This window comes from Dendrobates tinctorius, unplaced genomic scaffold (genome assembly GCF_039654945.1).
Source record: "Dendrobates tinctorius isolate UK_male_01 unplaced genomic scaffold, ASM3965494v1 ptg000314l, whole genome shotgun sequence".
NCBI lineage: Eukaryota > Metazoa > Chordata > Amphibia > Anura > Dendrobatidae > Dendrobates > Dendrobates tinctorius.
In genome coordinates this window covers 1,953,894-1,978,421 of record NW_027361981.1, presented here as the reverse complement: position 1 = coordinate 1,978,421, position 24,528 = coordinate 1,953,894, and the positions used below count along the sequence as shown (strand labels likewise).

General features: G+C 44.4%; 1 protein-coding gene across 7 annotated transcripts in view; it reads left to right on the top strand.

Moving 5' to 3' along the window:
- RBM47 (RNA binding motif protein 47) overlaps positions 1-24,528 on the top strand; it is a 226,242-nt gene that overhangs the window by 128,827 nt on the left and 72,887 nt on the right. Inside the window, exon 1 of one of the 7 annotated variants that reach the window (XM_073561124.1) lies at positions 17,574-17,748. The exons of 5 other annotated variants lie outside the window; for them this stretch is intronic. Coding sequence is in view for 1 of the 2 variants with exons in the window: in XM_073561125.1 (XP_073417226.1) it covers positions 17,907-17,923 (17 nt within the window). In the remaining variant the exon portion in view is untranslated. Of the gene's footprint in view, positions 1-17,573; positions 17,749-17,900; positions 17,924-24,528 lie in introns of those variants that run through there. One more of the 7 variants, XM_073561125.1, reaches the window with a different exon arrangement.

Below are 24,528 nucleotides of genomic sequence, written 5' to 3'. Positions count from 1 at the left end.
ATCCCCAAAATCCTTTATTATTGCTTTTGACATCTCTTGCAAGCCTCAATTCATTTTCAGCTTTGGATAATCTGATTTGTGCCCTGCAGGTTCTGCAGACAGCATTATATTCTTCTTTAGATATGCCTCCCTCTTTCCATTTTATAAACATTTTTTTCTTCCTTTTTAGCATGTGCTTAAGTTCTGTGTTCATCCATCCTGGTTTCCTTAACTGCTTCCTATTCTTCCCTCTTTTCGGAATTGTTAACAACTGTGCTTTGAGAATTTCATTTTTCAAGATTTCCCATCCTTCCTGGACATTTTTGTCTTTAAGGATATCCAGCCATTGGATCCCTCCAATTCTCTTTCTGAATCCCTTAAAATCTGCCTTTCTGAAATCTAACCTTGACGTCTGAGTCTTCACAGGTCTTCCGCCTCTAGTTATCCAAAATTCTAAAATAGCATGGTCGCTACTTCCTAGGGTCCCAGCCACTTTTACCTCCTCAACCATTTCCTCCCTGTTTATAAGGATTAGATCCAAGGTAGCAGTTCCCCTTGTTTTCTCCCTTACCTTTTGGAAGATAAAGTTGTCAGCAAGAGAGGATAAGAATTTCCTTGACCTGTTAGTTTTGCCTGAGAGAGATTCCCAACAAATGTCTGGATAGTTGAAATCTCCCATGACAACTATGTCATATTTTTTGGAGAACTTGGCCATTTGATGCATAAAGAGTTCATCCATAGCTTCAGCTTGCACAGGCGGCCTGTAGTAAATGCCTACAATGGTGTCCTTTCCATTGTTCTGTCCTTGTATTCTTACCCAAACAGTTTCCACAGAACTCCCAGTCTCTGAAGCTTCAATCTCTGTGCAGATATACGCGTTTCTAACATACAATGCGACACCCCCTCCTCGTTTATCAAGTCTGTTTCTTGCAAATAAGTTGTATCCTTCTAGTCTTGTATTCCAATCATGTGTATTGTCCCACCAAGTTTCAGTGATTCCAATGACATCATATTTCTTTTCCTGTGTTAGTAGTTCCAATTCTCCTTGTTTGTTGCCCATGCTTTGTGCATTAGTATAGAAACATTTTAGTTTGTGATTGGTTTCTCTTTCTCCAATATTTTTATTAATTAGATTCTTTCGTCTTTGTTCTTCCTTTCCACTTCTAATAGCAGAGTTCTCAATAGCATTTGTCAGGTGTATGGCTTTTTCTGGTCTTTTGCTTCCCTTCCCATGTTGTTCTAGTTTAAAGCTCTCCTTACAAGTGTAGCAAGGCGACTTCCAAATACATGCTTACCAGTCTTCGTAAGGTGCACCCCATCTCTAGCAAGTAGTCCATCGTATAAGTAGTTCACTCCGTGATCCAGAAATCCAAATCGTTGCTGAAGGCACCATCGACGTAGCCAGTTGTTCACCTGCAGAATCTTATTCCACCTCCTTGTTCCATGGCCATCCACTGGGAGGATGGAAGAGAAGACCACCTGCGCTCCCAGTTCTTTCACTTTCTTGCCTAAGTCTTCAAAGTCTCTGCAGATGGTTTCCAGGTCGTTTCTTGCAGTGTCATTTGTCCCCACATGTAGTAGCAGGAATGGGTAGTCATCTGTAGGTCTGAAGAGTCCTGATATCCTGTCAGACACATCTTTAGAGTACCCTATAGCAGAATAAAACATACTTCAGGTTATTGTATACAATTTAAATAAGGCCTGTTTCACACTTCAGTTATTTGACGTCAGTCAAAATCTGCCATTTTTAGAAAAAAACGGATTTGCCCAAAAAATGGCGGATCCGTTTTTTCTCCACAGACTTGCATTAGCGGTGGATTTTGGTTGATAGTCATCCGTTGCATCCATTTTTTGACGGATCCGTTAGAATTTTAGCATCCGCCGGCTGAAGTAGACGTTTTTTCACAATTTGGCGGTTTGCAACTGACGTCAAACAACTGAAGTGTGAAACAGGCCTTAACTGGCAAAAAAGATGTTGGGGGGGGGGGGGGAATGGCAAAAGAAGCAGTAAAAGTCACCTGGGTATTCTGAAGAGTCTTCCGCTTGAATAACTTATTGGCTTTGTAGATGTCTAAAAGTATCATGTGCACATTAGGGTGACCGGATCTCATATGGGGGGGGAAAAAATGTCAGAATCTTGTTCGTCTGGACCCCACAAAACGATTCCCCTTTCCAGATATTGAGAGAGCCAAAATTTGAGCTCGATCAAACGACGTTAACCCGTGCCGCTCGTCACTCAAAGTTTGAAAAAATCCAAATTGAGGTATTTTAAGATTTAGGTATTTTGCATAGTCTGTTAGACTATAAAGAATGTGACAACAACATTGCAGAAATAGCCCTGACCAAATTTTCGAACCATTTGTGGTATTTGAATGCAGAGTTGGTGGGATTATCGTTTTTTGATCCCACCATTACAGACAATGAAAAGTTGTTAATGGCTAATAAATTGCTCAGTAGCACAGATGAACCATCAGAGCACGCTAACCTACATGAGTTGATAATTTTACATAGTTATCTAATCTATTCTAGAGCTTTTGTTAAAGTAGTTTTTGAAACGTCAGAATATAATGCTCGGCATTTGCTTACAACTTGCAGGACATATTGCTTTTGTTCTTCATCTTTTGTCAGAAGGTCGTTTAAAGTCGGTTACTTCCTACCTCTTTTAATTTTTCTTTCCTAACTTTTGGATTTACAACCCTAGCGTGCTCTGATGGTTCATCTGTGCTAATGAGCAATTTATTAGCCATTAACAACTTTTCATTGTCTGTAATGGTGGGATCAAAAAAACGATAATCCCACCAACTCTGCATTCAAATACCACAAATGGTTCGAAAATTTGGTCAGGGCTATTTCTGCAATGTTGTTGTCACATTCTTTATAGTCTAACAGACTATGCAAAATACCTAAATCTTAAAATACCTCAATTTGGATTTTTTCAAACTTTGAGCGACGAGCGGCACGGGTTAACGTCGTTTGATCGAGCTCAAATTTTGGCTCTCTCAATATCTGGAAAGGGGAATCGTTTTGTGGGGTCCAGACGGACAAAATTCCGACATCGATTTTTTGCGGTCACCCTAGTGCACATACATAGTAAAGGAACCTATACACAATAAATTTAAAATTGGCCAAACGAGTCAAAATCGCCAAGTTTGTCTGACATTCTAATGTGGATGAATATCTTTTGATCTATGATTTTTGGGAAAGATAAGGATCTCATGTGTCTTATTTTGGACTGGTGATTATTCTGTTCTTCAACATATAAACCATCACTAGAGATGTCTGGCAGAAGTTCTCTCCTAGAGAACACAGTAGCACTCAGCTCCTGTGTATGCGAGTCAGGTGAGATTTGACAGCTGTCTAAAATGCATGGTTCTTTAGTTAAACACCTGATTATTAGACAAAAATGGCTTCATTCAGATGACTGTATTTTGAGTCCAACACACTAATTTATTAGACTTCATACTAGATCATTATAAGGTCAAAGATTACTACATCTACATCACCAGACCCACTGTCAGTACAGGACTACATCACCAGAACAATTTTCAGTATATATATATTTTTTTTCTACTTCTTGCAACCCGTTACACTAGGCATTGGACCTCCAGTGCCTAGTGGAAAATGTGGCCCTGGATAGATATATTATGCAATATATGCTGGAATGGAAGCAGTAGTACGATGGAAATCTGTAAAAAAATATGGACTTTATTCACACTGGTTCATGTGACATTTTAGCTCCTCATTTGAAGAATTTCTCAAGCATTGGAAAGGCTTCAAACGAGGAGCTGAAACATTGCATGTAGCTGTGTGAATAAAGTTTAGTTTTTCACTTATGTCCATTAGTGTTGCTTCCAATCTATTTTTTTTTTTTCTACATTTGGAGGCTTTTTGACTGGTTGCCTGTGGAAGTAATACACCCACAACATTGGGACTGTGCTTCTATTTTTCCTTTATTTAGACAGATGTGTGTGGTGTAATGTGGCGCAGGCGGTAACCCGGGGTGAGGCACTCTTTTGAGGTGCCCCAGCATGTTACATTAAAGTGTGGGTCCTGGCTGGGTGTGTGGACTTGTACTGTGAGGGCCTTATGCCTATGCAGACAGCATGTAGCTGGTGGTGTGGACCAGCCAGGACCTTGCGTTTCACAGTTTAATGGGAGAGACTTCCATTCCAAAACAAATTCTTTACTGAATGGTAATTTGGTAAAGGTTATATACAAGGGATAGGGGATACACAGTCTTATGAAGTTTCGTTATATAGCATTTTACACTTTCAATATCCTTCCTCCATAGTTTACTCCGGGGCTTTCTAGGCTTACTGTTTTGCCGTACCTTGCCTTAACGCTAGTGTCCTGATCAGCAAGTCTCCTCACTTGTTGAGCAGTTCTGCATCCGATTTCTTCCACTACTGGATCTACCACTTGGGATGCCCACTGGTCTCATGTGCTCAGTCCTGTTTAGGCCCGTTACCATCCGTGTTATAAGTTCTCATGTCTGTGACTTTGCGTCCTCTCCAAGGACCTTTTCTTGAAGGACACTGTCTCGTCGGTAACTTCTCTTCAGAATCTCTCTATCCCTAGCCGTTGGCCTCTTCTTGCTGGATCACCCATTAAGGCCCTGTCACACTAAGATCGCTTAAGCGACACCGATTTGATGACGCAACAGCGACATTGTCAGCGATATCGCTGTGTGTGACATGTAGCTGCGATGTGGCCCCCGCTACTATGTCGCTGATCGTGCTCTAACGTCCTGGCCCGTTTTTTGATCGTTGGTGTCCCGCTGGCGAGCCTGAATCGCTGAGTTTGACACCCTTTATGAACGACGAGCAACCTTGTTGGCGACTCATATCTCAGCGGCGCAGGTGGGACTAGGTCGTCTTTTGTAACACCCCTCAGCTCCGATTGGTGGCCTCTACAACACCTCGGCATAAAAGAAAACGTAAAACTGCGCCCCCCCCATCCATTGTTCCTGCGCGCTTTATGGATTACTCCAGCATTCTGGTGCTAGTCCTTTGTGCGTTTTACGAGGATACTATATCTTGTTTGGGTTTTTCTGAGATCCTGTCAGTCGCTACTGCGCTTCTTGGAATTTATACTTCTGGATTTTTGATTTTTCCCTTGCAAGGTACATATTGTTTGTTTTTTGTGAATTTTTTTTTTTTTTCCTTTTTATGCTGTATCTTAACACATCCTTTTTTGTTTTGTTTTTTGTTTTTTTTGAACCACAGCGCTCGAACAATGGAAGGGAGCGCTAACACGTCGTCTTTTATGACGCGGTCATCCAATCACAAAGCGAGAGCTTACAGTGACCACCAATCTGTGCAGAGGGGTGTGGAAAAGGTAGCGCTCAATCACGCCTATCGAGGCCGAGGTCGTTATACAGATCGCTGATCGCTGGTGTGTCGTATGAGATCTGCCTGTTTGTGCGTCGCTACATGGTCGCTAGTTAGCTGTCAAACGATCGCTGCCAGGTCATGTCGTTGTCGTGATCGCTGGTGCGATCGCTTAGTGTGACAGGGCATTTAGGTAACAATACTGAGTTTGCACTCCAAATTCGAACTATTGATCTGGAAGTAGTCACTTACCCTAAGACTATCGCCACCCCTATGGGCTAGTTCCAAACATTAACTCTTACCCTAATATTACTACCTATGCTACAGTGAGCTATCCATACACTATGCCTTATACTATCATATCCTACACTGTACATTACTTCACCATATAGCTAACCATATTCACACTGCACATTATATACAAAAGACGCACAACATAATACACACAATGAGATTGGTGTCTTCAGGGGTAGGATAGCACAGTCTATCACCCTTACAGTAGAGATTATATAATTACCATTTGTACAGTACTTACTTGCTTTGATAAGATTCTAATAAAAATACCCACCGTTTGTACTATTGGATGGCATATCAAGTCTGTAATGTCTCCATGTGCATTAAGGCCCCGTCACACTAAGGCCTCTTTCACACTTCAGTTTTTTTGCATCAGTTGGAGAGAGAGAGAGAGAGAGAGAGAGTTTTTTTTTTTTTTGTCCGGCACCCAGAAAGAATTTTGGGTTAAATTAGTGTCTGGAGGATCCGCCAGAGGAAAAAAACGTTACAAGCTCCGTTTTTAAATCTTTGAGGATGGTGACGGACAGCAACTTTTGGCGGATCCTCACAAAAAAACGGATGTAACGGACAGCAATCCGTCACAATCCGCCAGTAATGCAAGTCAATGGGGAAAAACGGATACTCCAAAAAAAATTGAGGATCCGTTTTTTTCAAAACCTGGCGGATTGTGACTGATTGTAAAAAATGGAAGTGTGAAAGAGGCCTAAGCGATCTCGCTAGCGAGATCGCTGTGTGTGACTGGGATCAGTGACCGCCCCCCTGCCGGTTATCGCTGATTGTGCTCGAGCAGCCTGGGATGTTTTTCGATCGCTGGTCTCCCGCTGCCCAGCGCGCATCGCTGCATGTGGCAGCGAGAGACCAGCGACGCTGGTTGCTAATGTAAACGTCGAAACGGCGTACACGCTGGTTTCCAAGGTAAACAGCGGGTATCCAGGAGTCGCGCGGCTTCTGGATACCCGACGTTTACATTAGAAACCAGCGTCCAGCGTCGCTGGTCCTGATCGCTGGGGCTGTCTAACGATGTCCCAGCGATCCCATCATGTCGGATCGTTGGTGGGATCGCTGGGACCTCGTTTAGTGTGACGGGGCCTTTAGAGAAAAGTATGACTTTCAAAGAAAAATAATGGATTAGGTGATCTAACTTCTAACCCATCATCGTTAAAATGAAACGCCCAATCATCTTTTTGCTCCTGGGCTAATTATTTATGTAGGTTCTCAAAAATACACGCTTAGATCCCATCTTCAATTTCCTTGTTTAAATGGACTCTGTCACCCCCTGGATGCTTTCAAGCTATTACTATGGGCATACAGGTAATAAAATGGTTAAAATAGTCTCACCTGTATGCCTCATAGCTGCTGTCTTAGTTGTGAAGAAATGGTTTTATTGTTTTAGGTTAATGATTTCTTAAAGGCTCCAGAGTGTGTGATGCCCGGAACAAATCTCTGCCTCCTGACTTAATTATAATACCAGTGATGTGCAGTTGTGGTACCTTGCACACACGCTGTTGTGGATCCTTCTATGGGCAGTGTCTTCATCCTGCTTCTGTGCAGTGACTCGCTGGCACCTGATGGTGTGGGGTTGCTTCTGTCTGCTGAGTGCATAAATTAAATATTTACTTTCTCTCTCACCCATGACAGCACCACGGAGAGAGGGGATCCGCCCTTCAGGGACAGGAACCTACAGATAAAAGGGCGGTACCTCTCCTCCGCCTTCAGTTGGGTTCCTGTCCCTGACGGAGGGACCCACAGTACGGCGTACCTGTTAATGGAGCCGGGGCCGGCCTGTCCGAGGATCGGCAGCGGGGAGGCCCCTGTTGCGGCAGGTGCGGTACCCGAAGCCGCCACCGCCGGGGCCGATGCGGGCTGCCAGGTGAGCGGGGGGAAACGCCGGAGTCGCCGCTCTGGAGAGGAGATCGGGGCTCTGCAGGGCCCGATGGAAGGGGGGCAGCGCCATGGTACGGAGAGTACCAAGATGGCCGCTGCCCCGGAAGTAGAGAAGATGACTTCCAGGTCCCGGGACCAGGCGCATGCGCAGGAGTGCGATCCCCGTCCAGCGCGTGCAGGTGGAGCGGTGACGTCACGGGGCGGTAAATTTAAAAGTGGTGAGGCGCAGAAGCTCCTGGCTGGAAGCGATCCTGATAATGGAGGATAGCGACCAGCAACAGGAGCAGCATGCCAGGCAGCAGCTGAAGCAGCAGCAGCACCTCCAACACCACCACCGACAGAAGGAACGAAGCATGGAGAGCCGTTCCAGCAGTCACTCCACGCGGCGTAGTACGTCAGCAGCGAGGAGCAAAACGCCACCAGGAGATCAGCCTATACAGGACCTGACTCCGTCTCCCGAACCGGTACCTGCAGCCGCGCACCTTTTTGGGGTAAGTGATCTTCGTGAATGTTCACCGTTGTAATACAAATCCCTCTCCCTTATTAGGGAAAAAAGAAGGCAAAAAAGAACAGGGAATGTCCCACTTGCACAAAACCCCTACCGGTATCATGGGAGAAAAAACTATGCGAGTCCTGTACAAAAGAAATTGTTTGTCAGGAGACTCCGGATTTCGCATCTGACCTAAGGGCCGCAATTAAATCAGAGGTCCAGAGTGCCCTCGAATCCCTTAAACATAAGGATAAAACGAGGAAAAAAGACGCGGTAGAAACCTCCCAGTCAGATTCTTCCACATCGGGAGAAATCTCGTCTAAATTCTCAAAATTCGGCTCCTCATCCTCAGACGAGGAAACAGGAGGACGCCATTGTTTTCCCCTAGAAGAGGTAGACAAACTAGTGAAAGCTGTAAGGTCTACCATGGGGGTATTGGACCCGAGGCCGGATAAAACAGTCCAGGACATAATGTTCGGTGGACTAAGCCAGAAAAAACGGAGAGTATTTCCGCTAAACGAGATTGTCAAGGGTCTAATCAAAAAAGAATGGGATAAGCCAGACAGAAAAAATACTACGGTCCCTTCCCTTAAAAGAAAATATCCCTTTGAGGAGGAGGCATCTACGTCTTGGGATAAAGCCCCTAAACTTGATGTAGCAGTCGCTAAGGCATCAAAGAAATTCGCCCTTCCCTTTGAGGACATGGGTACCCTCAGGGACCCCCTAGATAAAAAGGCAGATACCTTTCTAAAGGGGGCTTGGGAGTCGGCAGGGGGTAACCTCAGGCCAGCGATAGCGGCGATATGTACCTCAAGAGCCCTAATGGTATGGGTAGACCAACTTGAGAAACAACTGAGGGAAGGGACACCTAGAGATAAGATCTTAGATTCTATCCCAGTAATAAGGGGAGCGGCTGCATTCCTAGCGGACTCATCGGCCGATTCAGTCAGGCTATCGTCCAAAACGGCAGCACTTTCAAATGCGGCCCGAAGAACACTATGGCTTAAAAGTTGGCCAGGGGACCTACAGACCAAGATGAAACTATGCTCAATCCCCTGTGAAGGGAAATTCCTTTTTGGGGAAACGTTAGACGACATCCTCCAGAAAGCAGGGGACAAGAAAAAAGGATTCCAAAATTTAGGGCCAGCGGCATTTAAGAGGCCCTTTCGAAATAAGAGGTTTTTTCAGAGAAGACCACCAAGGGAACAAAAGTGGGATGACAAAAGAAGAGATAGAGGCTTCTTTTTTAATAACTCTCCCCGGGACAAAAAGCCCTCCAAGTGACAGTACGCCCAGGGTGGGGGGAAGGTTATCCTTTTTCCTTCCAGCCTGGAGGAGAATTTCAACAAACCCATGGTTAATAAACCTAATCCAGGAGGGCCTAAGGATAGACTTCCTCTCTCTCCCGCCTCAAAAATATGTAACAACGCCGCTGAGATCCAGTATGCGAGAACAGGAAGCGCTAGAAAGCGAGGTCCTAGGCCTAGTGAAAAAAGGAGTCCTCCAGGAGGTTCCCCGGCAGGATATGGGCAGAGGGTTCTACTCCCCCCTCTTTCTAGTGACCAAACCAGACGGCACCTTTCGTACTATTATAAATCTGAGAAAACTAAACAAATATGTCAAGAATCAGAGCTTCAAAATGGAGTCGATCAAATCTACCACCAAAGTCCTGTTCCCAAACTGCTACATGACAGTGTTGGACCTCAGAGACGCTTATTATCACGTCCCTATCCACCAAGACTCCAGGAAATATCTAAGGTTAGCCGTCTCAATAAAAGTCAAAATGAATTCCAGTACAGGGCCCTGCCGTTCGGAATATCGATAGCTCCGCGAGTATTCACCAAAATAGTAGCGGAAATGATGGCTCATATAAGAGAACAAGATATAATAATAATAATCCCGTATTTAGACGATTTCCTAATAGTGGACAGCTCGTCTCAAAAATGCAGGGAACAGAGAGACAGGGTGATGAGCACTCTACAAGACCTGGGCTGGCTTCTAAATCTAAAAAAATCAAGATTGGAGCCCAGCAGGGTACAGGAATTCTTGGGCCTAACATTAGACTCAAGCATTCAGGAGTGTCACCTCCCAGACCGCAAAAAAGAGAAGATCGCTCAAATTACAGCAAGAGCAATCCAAAATCCCTCCATGACATTAAGGAAGGCTATGTCACTGTTGGGTTCCCTATCCGCCTGCCTGCCAGCAGTTCAATGGGCTCAGTTACACACAAGAGATCTCCAGTGGGACGTATTGGCCAACCAGGCATCAATAGGGGGACACCTAGAGGGTCGTATTACCCTAAATTTAAGCACTATTCATTCCCTAGCTTGGTGGCAAAGCCAGGAGAATCTGTCCAAAGGGATCCCCTGGACAACAAAGATAACACGCATAGTGACAACAGATGCCAGTCCCACAGGATGGGGAGCACACATGAACAACGAGGTGGCTCAGAGCGTATGGGGAAATCAAGAACTAAAAGCCTCCTCAAATCAAAAGGAGCTTCTAGCAGTAGGCTATGCGTTAACACACTTCCTACCCCTACTCCGGAATCACCATGTCCGCATCCTTTCGGACAATCGAGTCACAGTAGCCTATATAAATCATCAGGGGGGAACCAGGTCCCAAGCCCTAATGGACACATCCGCCAAAATCCTCAAACTGGCGGAGGCAAACCTGCTATCTCTGACAGCCATACACCTCCTCGGTACAGAGAATCAGAGGGCAGACTTTCTGAGCCGCACCCAGTTACGACAGGGGGAATGGGTACTAAAGCAGTCCATTTTTCGGCAGATTGTAAAAATGTGGGGGACCCCAGACATAGATCTGTTTGCCGATTTCAAAAACAAAAAAGTAGACACCTTCTGCTCCCTAGATCCCAGGGGGAATCCTCTATCTCTGGACGCATTTATCCTCCCATGGACACAGAGTCTAACATATGCCTTTCCCCCAATCATGCTCATCCCAGCGGTCCTAAAGAAGGTCAGGGAGGACAGGACAAGAATGATACTGATAGCCCCCTTCTGGCCCAAAAGAACCTGGTTTTCCTGGCTAAGAATGCTCTCAGTAACCGACCCTTGGATCCTACCGGATCTCCCGGACCTGCTATCGCAGGGCCCAGTGCTACATCCTCAGGCACCGAACCTCCATTTAACAGCATGGAATTTGAGAGGGCACTGATGAGGGACGGGGGATTTTCAGAAAACCTGATAACTACACTACAAAAAAGTAGGAAACCGGTTACGATGAGAGCTTACGGCAGAACATGGAAAAAATTCCTATCCACTTCTAGGGAAAAGGTTCAGGATGGGGTTCAGATTGATAAAATCCTAGAATTCCTACAAAAGGGCCTAGAACAGGGTCTTGCGGTCAACACATTAAAAGTACAAATAGCGGCGTTAGGCGCCCTCTATAACCATGATGTGGCAGGTGACCCCTGGGTAGCACGGTTTATTAAAGCCGCAACCAGATCTAAGCCAATAGTCAGTCAAAGATTACCCTCATGGGACCTGAATCTTGTACTTTCAACACTGACAGGCCCTCCGTTTGAACCAATTCACTCGGCAACCCTAAAGATCCTATCACTCAAAACTGTGCTTCTGGTGGCACTAACATCAGCCCGAAGAGTGAGCGATATTCAAGCGTTGTCAGCAGGGCCTCCTTTTACAAAAATTTTAGACGATAGTCATCCTAAAACCGGACCCAGCCTATTTACCTAAAGTGTCGTCACATTTCCACAGGTCCCAGGAGGTAGTCCTTCCTTCCTTCTGCCCAAATCCAAAAAATAAAGGGGAAGAAAAATTCCATACTTTAGATGTTAAAAGGTGCCTAGTACAATACTTAGAGGCCACCAAAAAATGTAGGAAGGAAGGGTCTCTTTGTGTGTTTCCAGGGTCCTCGGAAGGGGCTCAAAGCATCCAAGAGTACCCTGGCAAGGTGGATAAGGGATGCGATCGCCCTGGCATATTCATCCAGCGGGAATACCATCCCAGAGGGGCTGAGAGCTCATTCCACAAGGGCAATGGCGACCTCATGGGCTGAAAGATCTGAGGTATCAATAGAACAAATCTGTAAGGCGGCCACCTGGTCAACACCTTCTTCCTTTTTCAAGCACTACCGCCTAGATCTAGCCTCTACGTCTGACCTGACCTTCGGGAGAAGGGTCCTTCAGGCGGTGGTCCCTCCCTAAGCTACCAATCTCTGAAATTCTCTCCGTGGTGCTGTCATGGGTGAGAGAGAATAGCTTAGTTACTCACCGATAACGGTGTTTCTCGGAACCCATGACAGCACCCGCTTATTCCCCTCCCCTTCACGAGTATGGTGAGCACGTTTTACTGATAGTAGAGTGTTTCTGTTTAGGCACGGTGCTTTGATAAGTAAGCAGTATTATAATGTTGTGTATATATTTCTGTTGTCTAACTAACCTGGAGACCCTCTGATGCTCTGTAACCAACTGAAGGCGGAGGAGAGGTACCGCCCTTTTATCTGTAGGTTCCTGTCCCTGAAGGGCGGATCCCCTCTCTCCGTGGTGCTGTCATGGGTTCCGAGAAACACTGTTATCGGTGAGTAACTAAGCTATTCTCTCCCCTCCTGTGATCGGGTCTTCCCAGTAATTGAACTCACATCTCGGTGTCCGCAGGCTTTTGCTTTACCAGTGATGGGTGATTTTGGTTATCTTGACCTCTATTTTGCAGGCACTGAGGTGAAGAAAAAGGTTATTTTTTTTATCCTATAAAAGTATTAAAAAAATTTTTCAGTGAGTCTCCCATGTCTTGAACCCACAACATTACAGACACTGGTGCTTTAAGCTGCTAAACCACAAGCTCTAGTGATGTCACTGGCAGCATTTTGTGTACTTTATCTGTACTGCAGGCTCCGACTACAGGTAGATTATACTGATAGACATGCACTGCTGAGTATAATGGATGTATTTGTATTCTAGAGGGGGAATAAGATTTTTTTTTTTTTTTTAAGTCTATAAAATTACTAGAAAATAATGAAAAACATTTTTAAATAATTTCACAAATCAGCACATAACATGGACAGATTTGGTGTTTCTGTAATTGTAATGACCCACACAACGTAGCGATCATATTATTATGGGAATTGGTAAATTACATAGAAACAATGGCATGATTTGTTTTTTTTTTTCTCTACTAAAGCCATAAAAAATGTAATAAAACTGTAATGCTGAGGCAGTGTTCACATGCAGCATAAATGCTGCGCTCTTTCTGCTGCTTTTTTTCTGCAGGTGTCCACACCAGTCGGACACAGTATCAATCTTCTCTGATTTATTGCGTGTTTGCTGCATTTCTTTTATGCATTTCCCTGCTTATTTGGTGTGAGTCTTGGGCAGATATGAAGCCACGTTTTTAACATTTTTTTTATTAGTACAGTAGTGCAGACAATCTTTGATCCTGCTCTTAAAAATGCAACGTTTTTATATATTTATAAAAAAAAATTTTCAGAAGTCTACAAAGAAAAAATGCACCAAAACTCCAAAGAGAGCAGAGATTTAATGATTATCAATATTATCAACATGCTGTAGACAGAAGTTTTAGGCTTGATTAACTGTTTTTGTTCTCTAAATTTGCAAACAAAAAAAACAAACATTTGTAATCATTATTTGCACTGGGTGTGGCTTTTTTTGTAGTTTACAATAGGGGAAAAAAACTAAAATGTTGTGACCTAAAAACACTTGGTTAAAAAAAAAAGTGAGTCATGGCATTTTTTCATTATTATTTTATTTTATTTTTTTTTTTAGTCACAAAAATTAGCAGGGTAAAACCCACCCCGCTGTGATGGAAGCCTAAATCAATTTTACTAGAAAATAAGAGTGCTTTTTGCTCACGCATGTGCCCTGGGCAAACTGAATAAAAAAACACAATGGGGTGGGGGCACCAAATGTACCACTTAGTTTAAGGGTATGTGCACACGGTGCGGATTACCCTGCAGATTTTTCAGCGCGGACTTGGCTAAATCCGCAGGTCAAATGATTTTGTGCGGATATAATGGAGCAGGTGCAAAACGCTGCGGATCCGCACAGAGGGTATGTGCACACGTTGCGGATTCTGCTGTGGATCCGCAGCGGATTTGGCCCTGCGGATCCACAGCAGATTCTGCTGCGTTGTACAGTATCATTAAAGTCTATGAGAAATGAAAAACGCTGTGCACATGCTGAGGATTTTTCCACGTGGATTTTCTGCGGATTTAAATCCACAGCATGTCAATTCCTTGTGCGGATTTGCAGCATTTTGACACCTGCTCCATTATAGGAATCCGCAGGTGTCAAAAATGCAGGGGAAATCTGCACAAAATCTTCACTAAATCTGCAGGTTAAACGCAGATCATTTGACCTGCGGATTTAGCCAAATCTGGGCGGAAAAATCCGCAGGGTAATCCACAATGTGTGCACATACTAAAATAATTGACATGCTGCAGATTAAAATCCACAGAAAATCCACAGCATGTGCACTGCGGTTTTCATTTCTCATAATGGTACTGTACATTTAATGGTACTGTACAACTCGGCAGAATCTGCTGCGGATCCACAGGGCCAAATCCGCTGCAGATCCGCAGCAGAATCTGCAACGTGTGCGCACACGCTGCGGATTTGTATCTGCGGATCCGCAGGTAAAATCGCCTGCGGTTTCCCCCTGGGGTTTGCTACCTGGACAATGGAATAGGTGGCAAACCGCAGCAGAATCCGCAGAAAGAATTGACATGTCAATTCTTTCTGCGGATTCAAAACCGCAGCTTTTCCGAAGTTGAAAAAAAGCAGCATGTGCACAGCGGATTGTAAGTCACATAGACTTACATTGTACCGTACACTGTCTGCAGAACTGCTGCGCATCCGCAGTGTGTGCACATAGTCTTAGGGTGTGTGCACACTAGGGTGACCGCAAAAAATCGATGTCGGAATTTTGTCCGTCTGGACCCCACAAAACGATTCCCCTTTCCAGATATTGAGAGAGCCAAAATTTGAGCTCGATCAAACGACGTTAACCCGTGCCGCTCGTCGCTCAAAGTTTGAAAAAATCCAAATTGAGGTATTTTAAGATTTAGGTATTTTGCATAGTCTGTTAGACTATAAAGAATATGACAACAACATTGCAGAAATAGCCCTGACCAAGTTTTCGAACCATTTGTGGTATTTGAATGCAGAGTTGGTGGGATTATCGTTTTTTGATCCCACCATTACAGACAATGAAAAGTTGTTAATGGCTAATAAATTGCTCAGTAGCACAGATGAACCATCAGAGCACGCTAGGGTTGTAAATCCAAAAGTTAGGAAAGAAAAATTAAAAGAGGTAGGAAGTAACCGACTTTAAACGACCTTCTGACAAAAGATGAAGAACAAAAGCAATATGTCCTGCAAGTTGTAAGCAAATGCCGAGCATTATATTCTGACGTTTCAAAAACTACTTTAACAAAAGCTCTAGAATAGATTAGATAACTATGTAAAATTATCAACTCATGTAGGTTAGCGTGCTCTGATGGTTCATCTGTGCTACTGAGCAATTTATTAGCCATTAACAACTTTTCATTGTCTGTAATGGTGGGATCAAAAAACGATAATCCCACCAACTCTGCATTCAAATACCACAAATGGTTCGAAAACTTGGTCAGGGCTATTTCTGCAATGTTGTTGTCACATTCTTTATAGTCTAACAGACTATGCAAAATACCTAAATCTTAAAATACCTCAATTTGGATTTTTTCAAACTTTGAGTGACGAGCGGCACGGGTTAATGTCGTTTGATCGAGCTCAAATTTTGGCTCTCTCAATATCTGGAAAGGGGAATCGTTTTGTGGGGTCCAGACGAACAAGATTCTGACATTTTTCCCCCCCCATATGAGATCCGGTCACCCTAGTGCACACGTTGCAGATTCTGCTGTGGAATTTTCTGTGCAGATTTTGCTAAATCCGCAGGTAAAATGACCTGCGTGTTACCTGCAGATTTAGTGCAGTTTTTGTGCGGATTTCCCCTGCAGTTTTACACCTGCGGATTTCTATAATGGAGCAGATGTAAAACTGCAGCAGAACTGCACAGAAGTGACATGCTGCAGTTTTAAATCCGCACCAAATCTGCGTGGAAAAATCTGCAGCATGTGAACAGCGGTCTTTGTTTTACATAGCCTTAAATGTTACTGTACATCACTTGCAGTTCTGCTGCAGTTCTGCCGGGCCAAATCTGCTGCAGAACTGCAGAAGAATCTGCACCATGTGCACATACCATAAAGGGAATCTTTCACCAAATTTGACTCCTCTATACTAGTGATGAGCCCAAGTGCTCATTAGGGTGCGTGCACACATTGCGGATTCTGCTGCGGATCCGCAGCGGATTTGGCCCTGCAGTTTCTGCTGCGGTGTACAGCACAATTTAAGGCAATGCAAATTGAAAACCGCAGTGCACACGGTGCGGAATTTTCCGCGCGGATTTGCTGCGGTTTTAAATCCGCGGCATGTCACTACTTTGTGCAGATTCTGCAGTGGTTTGGCACCTGCTCCATGACAGGTGTCAAACCTCAGGGGAAAACCGCAGGTAAACTGCAGGCTAATCCGCAGATAAACCGCATGTCTTTTGACCTGCGGATTTAGATAAATCCGCGTGGAAAATTCCGCAGCAGATTCCGCAAGTGTATGGGGCAAGGCCGGACACATCTAGTCTAAATGTGGCCGGGAGTTTGCAAATCGCATACGCTCACTCCTGTCACCAGTCCGTGCTATGTGAGGATTCACAAGTCTGCAGTCATAGTGGCTTCAGAGTTGTGTCTAAAGGCCAGAAAACTCCTTAAATCTCAACTGTAATGGGGAGTAAGACCCCTGTTCTAAACATCGTGGGTGTCTGAGTGGTGGACCGCCCGCTGATCAGACATTTATTACCTATCCAATGTAGGGCAGTACATCATTTGCATGGAAAACCTCTTTAAGAATTTCTTTTTTTTTAGGGTGAGTGCACACATTGCTGATTGTGCTGCGGATTTTTACGCGTGGATTTGACTAAATCTGCTGGTCAAATTACCTGTGGATTAGCCTGCAGTTTTCCCCTAGTCTTGGAGCAGGTGTCAAACCGCAGCGGATTCCGCACAAAGAATTAACATGCTGCAAATTTAAAACCGCAGCAAATCCACAGCATGTGCACTGTGTTTTTCAATTTCCATTGACTATAAAGGTACTGTACAATGCAGCAGAAACTGCTGCGGATCCACAGGGCCAAATCCGCTGCGGATCCACAGCAGCATCTGCTACGTGTGCAAACACCCTTAATCTTCTGGTGATAATGATCCTCCTATGTTGCTGACAGACTATACAGCTTGTGTTGTGTGGCTGAATGGCACATGTTGACCAGCTTTCCATTTTGCCTAATAGGATACAATCATATTGTATACCGGATGTGTTAATCTTTGCAGCCGGCTCATGTGCGGATGTAATCATCGCAGTGGAATCGTCCATCACTTATTTGCTGACTTTTTCCTGCATTCCTCTTATTGTACGTACTGTAAATGTGAAGGGTTAAAGATGTGATGTTGTGAAACTAGTCAGCTTGATACTTTTTTTTTGTCTGTCTCCCACTGAGTAAAATCTTCTGTTCAAGGCCATCTACAAAACACACTTGCCCTATTGGCCTCAGGGCTAGTTTCAATTCAACACAATTCCTGATTTTGGAAACAATGCAGAGAGCCCTGACTGCTTCCCCTTTCTCCAACTGCAGACACATTGTCCTCCATGCAAACAGGAGGACAATGAAGACCTAAGCACAGCCTCCCCAGGTAAGTTCAGTAACACCCTACTCTATAGGGGGATGATGTTACAGCCCCCTGATCTTATCTGGACCTGGTATGATAAGTCATTTGGTGCTGTTGGTGGTCGCACTCAGAAGAATGGAGCTCCATATCTAATGTGCACGACTGTGAGACACTCGGCAGACATGGACTACAGCGTAGTGTAAGTGGCTTTAATGGGGACTAATGTGGGCTGGAGTCTTCTATTGTTATATACCTATTCCGTGGTTATATGGGACGTTGTAGCTTACTATACATATTATAGTATCATAGAAAGTTGTTTTGTTTTTTTTTCATTGAGCAAAGTTCCCTATGGGGTCATGTTGCTCTACCAAGACGCACTGTATGGTAGTCTGTAACCTCCCCAGATGTCAGTCTGCTGTATTATTATTATTATTATTATTATTATTATTATTTATTGTTATAGCGCCATTTATTCCATGGCGCTTTACATGTGAGGAGGGGTATACATAAAAACAAGTACAATAATCTTAAACAATACAAGTCATAACTGGTACAGGAGGAGAGAGGACCCTGCCCGCGAGGGCTCACAATCTTCAAGCTGTATGAGCCTTTTCCCTTTCCTTGGGGAAATGCACTGTTTGCTATCGGTTACACTTTCTATGTCGCTCAGCATTTGCCCCTCTAAGTGACACTGCTTCACTCTCTCCACCAATGGTAGTGTGTGTGTCCATTTTTGTAATAACAGAGGAAATAAGTGCACACTGTGCATGAACATAGACATTGACCATGCACACAGGGTTCACATGCGCACACTTGCATCCAGACCTTGAGCACACACATGCACACTCAGCATGTACAGACAGTGTGTGCACATAGACATTGAGCGAGCACACCTTCACAGAAATGGAGTACACATACACGTATACAGAGCGAACTTAGCACGTACATGGAGACACTGAGCGCATATACACGCAGTGGGTACAGTATGTATGATTTGCTATTTATTACTTGCACCATAAACTGTATTCATTTCCAAATATCTTTAATTGCAAACATTATGATGTGCTGCTGATCATGTTCTTTGCATTTTTCTATTTATACTTTTTGTGTCCAATTAAATGGGTTACCCAAGCAAAAATACTTTGCTCGGGTGATGGAATGTGTAAAAAAAAAAATAAAAATAAAAAATACTCATACTGGCACCCACCTGGATCCAGCACTTGTTGCTCTGTAGTCCGCACCTAACAAAAAATGCTCCAGAATTATTACGGTATTTTATGGTGAATTACGTATTTTAGTAAGGCAAGGTTCACTTTGCGTTAGGACAATCCATGTAACAGATCCGTTTTTAAGCAGCACTAACGCAATGTAGCGGACATGTTAACGCACCCATAGACTTCCATTGGTGTAACGGATCCTAACGCATGTCAAAATCGGCATGCGCTTGCAGTGGTCCATTAGTTTACAACGCACCTTCCAACGCGGACTAACATGTTTTCGGATCCGGTACGGCGAACGCACAGTGAACGAAAGCATTCGTTCTGCCATAGAACTCTATTGCAAACGCAGACACACGCATAATGACCTAACGCAGACACATGCGTTAACGCGATGGCAAAAATACACCACAAAGACTATTTTGGGCTCTTTTTTTAGCGCATCCGTTTAACGGATTGCCCTAACGCAATGTGAACCTAGCCTATGAGACCTATTATGAGAGAGGTGGCAGGGCATCTTTGAGTTAATTTGTAACCTATGTAGCCTGGGAGTCCATTGAGGGCATTTCCATGCACACTTGGAGGGCATCCACACAAACCTCTGATGCACTTGTAGATTAATTTGCATGTGGTTTCAAAGCTTTATTTCTGAAAAACTGTTATTTATAATTTTCATCACTGACCTCTACAGCCGGACCCCTAGTCTCAGTATCCGGATCCGTTCCTTCATGTAAAGACAGTACAGGTGGGATGGGGCATGCAGTTTTGGTGCTGATTTTGCGGTAGGTTTATTTTTTGGGGGGACCCAGTACTGCAGGATTAGGGGCATATTTGCAATCCCAATATTTTCTGTTTCTGAGAGACACTGTTCTGAGTTTGGAGACTGGAGTAAACCCTAAAAAGGAACATGTGCGAAACTGTTTATTTTTTATATAGAAGTGAATCTAAAAACAAGGAAGTTGATTCTTGCATCTGTGATGATGGAGCTTTTTTTTTTTTCTTATTGGAAGATGAATTAATTTTGTACGATTCTTTTTGATGTCTGCCTAAGAATTTACAATACCAGGCTTATGTGCTACCTTGTCTTCAGTGTTTGTTTTATATACGGTGAATGTTTATTTTGGTATACTAATATTTGTGGCTTATGTCATAAAGATGTGACATTACCGTGCACACTTTTACAACGTAAAGTCCTGTAAGTGCGTAAAGGTAACGTGTACCCAGCCTCTGCGCTGTAAAAATGCTATAGCTAAAAATCGCCCTTCCCAAAAAAACAGCAAATTAGCCTGATCTACTATTACTACAGTTAATTCTATAGATGGGTGACTTTTTTTTTTTTTTCCCTTTAATTGACCTAGCCTCAGTTCTTATCTCAGGCAGCCTGATTCCTGAGTTAAAGGAATTGATCCCTTCAATGATCAAAGGTTATCTAAAATGATGGGGTGTGCCTGAGACAAGCTGGGATCTTACTAGTAAGCTCATCCCCATGAAGGGCTGGATTCTCATACAAGGTCATAAATTATCTACACACTAGAGGGCAAAACAGTTGATTTTGTGATTCTAACCAGATCTGTTAAATAGACACTAGTGAGGAGTGAACATGCACGGATAAGGTGCTCTGATAAGGCTGTCAAAAAGCCATGAAACATGCAGGCACGGGTACATATTAGAGCATGCTGAAGACAATCCGGTTAGCATGCGCGGGTAACAGCTTATCCCAGCATGTTTGCTCATCACGAACAGCCATCCCGTTTTTCCTGTGCAAAGGATCCGTGTTTTTTACTGACTGGCCAAATCGAGACTTCTAGAGGGAGCCCTCACTCCATCCAGATCTCAATTACGTCCATAGGAGAGGAGAATAAAGCCAGCGGTGATTGGCTGTAGGGATTTTGTGACTTAATAATCTCAGGCAAGCACCATGAAAGCCAGTGCCAACAATGCTGGAACGGCGCCGGTACCATAGGTGACTAGAAGTGGTATTTTACTGGAGAGAAACTTAGGGATTCAGAAAGGTTGTCCCGAGTAGTGGACAACCTCTTTAAAGAGTAATTGTCGTTATAGTTTTTCATTCCTAAATCAATAATAATTAGCAATGAGTGATTGAGCTCGGATATCGTGTTGTCTGAGCATGCTCGGGTGTTATCTTGGGCGTGCTCGGATAATATGTTCGCGTTCCCGCAGCTGCATGTTTTGTGGCGGTAGACAGCTGCAACATGTGCAGGGATTTCCTACTTGGCAATCCCCGCATATGTTGTGGCTATCGCCACAAAACTTGCAGCTGTGGGAACGCGAACATATTATCTGAGCACGCCCAAGATAACACCCGTTATCCGACCACGTTCACGCATTGCTAATGATGTCAAAATAAAGGGCCTGTCACACTAAGAGATATCGCTATAACTTGTGACGTTATAGCGATATTGCTAGCGATATCGCTGTGTGTGATACTTGCCTCCGACCCGCTCCCCCGCTGGTTATCGCTGATCGCGCAAGAACCTCCAGGACTGTTTCTCGTCGTCTGCTTCCTGCGGCGATTCCTGCTGTGACGACGAGCGACGCGTGGAGCCGGGCGGGAGGACGCAGGATTGCCTCGTCTGACAGGTAAGTAGCGACCCCCGTCCCCAGCGATGTCGCTAGTGAGATCTGCCTGTGTGGCAGCTCACTAGCAACCACTTAGCGATGCACCAGCGATCCTGACCACGTCATATCGCTGGTCGGGATCGCTGGTACATCGCTAAGTGTGACAGTACCCTAACTTAAAGTTTCTTATCAGATATTTTCAAAATGATCAGTTTGGAGCAAAAAGTTGCATCCTTTTTAAAAATGTTGTAAGGGGAGATTGCTGAACTTATGCACAAAAAAAGAGACTTTTAAAAACTTGCAAAAGTTGAATTGCGCAAAATTACTGTTGCATTCTAAATGGCTAACTAAAAAAAAAAAAAACCATATGAGCACATAACTGTTAAGGAAAAAAGCGTAAATGGAAAGAGGGTTGGTGCAAAAAGAAATACCTGCATATAAAAGCTAATCTACAAAAACTAAAGGTGTGATTCCAGCATTGGTGAGAGAGGTGAAACCAACAAGGGTTCAGAGAATGGGTTGATGTGAGCATTAAGGGGACTCTGTCAGCACAAGATGACTGTTCAAATAGTCCCAATGCTCAGAGCTTCAATCTTTTAAATACCCTCCCCACCTGCTTCTTTTCCCTCTATTTCAACCCCCCTTCTTTGAGAGATCTGGCTTCATAGGTCCAGAGAAGGGCAGAGATGGATGGAAAACAAGCAGGTGGGATGGCATAAATGATTGGCCCCGCCATGGTGCACAGAGTGACTGTACTTGCAGTCCATTTAACATTTCTGGTTCTCTGTCCATCGTAGGAACAGAAAACCAAAACTGATATAACCAGACGTTATCAATACGTTTTTTCGATCCTTGTTGAATTCAAGGCTGTGGCGTCGGTAAGGGTCCCATTACACATAGCGACGCTCCAGCGATCCCGACAACGATACGACCTGGTAAGGATCGCTGGTACGTCGCTACATGGTCGCTAGTAAGCTGCCAAAAAGGCAGATCTAATCAATGATGCAGCAACGATACGGCGATCCATATAACGACCTCGGCGGTCGTTGGGACCTTGTCACACAGCAGCGATTCTGACGACTCAGACTTCGATAGGCGTGCTTCAGCGTTGCCTTTTCCATGCCCCTCTGCGGTTTGCTTCAGCGTCCCTGTCTTAGTCGCTAGTGCGCTATTTATTCATGAATCCACAGTCACTGACACGGCGACACGTGATTATTATAACTGTACATGTTAAATGTTATAATTACATATGACAGCTGACCTATAAAAGGAAACGCTCCTAATTTGAGACCACCAATTGGAGCTGAGGGGGCGTTGAAAAGACAAAGCAAAATCGCGCCTGCATCCCTGAGTTCTGAGTCGCCAAAGAGGTCGCTCGTCGTTGTTATGGCGTCAAACACAGCGATGCATGCTGGCCAGTGGGACACCAACGATCAAAAATTGGCCTAGGACATTCGAGCACGAAAAGCGATATTGCAGTGTGGGGGCCGGTTGCCGCTATGTGTCACACATAGCGAGATCGCTGCCGAGGTCGCTGTTGCGTCATAAAACCTGTGACGTTTCAGCGATCTCGCTAACTATCTCGCTATGTGTGAAGTACCCTTAAGCCAAACCTCTGACTCCTCGATTTCCCCAACTCCACAACACTACTGAGCATGTACGTACATAAAGTGCAGCACAGATTCATCTCCACTACGACCCCACAGCACTGGTCACTACTGAGCATGTACATAAAGTGCAGCACTGATTCATCTCATCTATGACCCCACAGCACTGGTCACTACTGAGCATGTACATAAAGTGCAGCACAGATTCATCTCATCTATGACCCCACAGCACTGGTCACTACTGAGCATGTACATAAAGTGCAGCACTGATTCATCTCATCTATGACTCCACAGCACTGGTCACTACTAAGCATGTGCATAAAGTGCAGCACAGATTCATCTCATCTATGACCCCACAGCACTGGTCACTACTGAGCATGTACATAAAGTGCAGCACTGATTCATCTCATCTATGACCCCACAGCACTGGTCACTACTAAGCATGTACATAAAGTGCAGCACTGATTCATCTCATCTATGACCCCACAGCACTGGTCACTACTGAGCATGTACATAAAGTGCAGCACTGATTCATCTCAACTATGACCCCACAGCACTGGTCACTACTGAGCATGTACATAAAGTGCAGCACAGATTCATCTCATCTACGACCCCACAGCACTGGTCACTACTGAGCATGTACATAAAGTGCAGCACAGATTCATCTCATCTACGACCCCACAGCACTGGTCACTACTAAGCATGTACATAAAGTGCAGCACAGATTCATCTCATCTACGATCCCACAGCACTGGTCACTACTGAGCATGTACATAAAGTGCAGCACAGATTCATCTTAATTAAAAGCAGAGATCCTTGGATCAGGAACAGAACATACATTTATAGGACATTTCATAACTTTCCCAAATTTTTATGAACAAATTTACAGCACATCCTACATTGTACTACTGCACCCAATGTATTGTATATTTTAGGAGTGTGAGTTGGTCCATTTGATTCCGACTCCACCAAAATGGACACCGACTCCACAACTCCCAGCTCTGTAGCCTTGGTTGAATTATAATAGGATCCTGTGGGGTTTTCACAGTATTTTTTTTTCCCCGAAATTCCTGTGACTGACTGAATCTGTGATGGAAGCGTAGATGTGGCCAGCTGCTTCTGCGTGGCACCAAAAGCTCATGCAAACATCCGTGCAATACTGTCCGGTCACGGACTGCAATGTACGGAATGTCTGCAGGTCTTTGGCCCTAAGGCTACTTTCACACATCCGTTTTTTTAAATCCGGCATGATGCGGCGAAATTTGTGAAAACCGGATCCGGAATTGGATCCGGTTTTTTCACATAGAATGTAATGATCGCCGCATCATGCCGGATGGACATGCGGCGCCTCCGGGTTTTGCCGGATACGGCAAACATGCGCCGTCCGGCGTCTGCAAAAA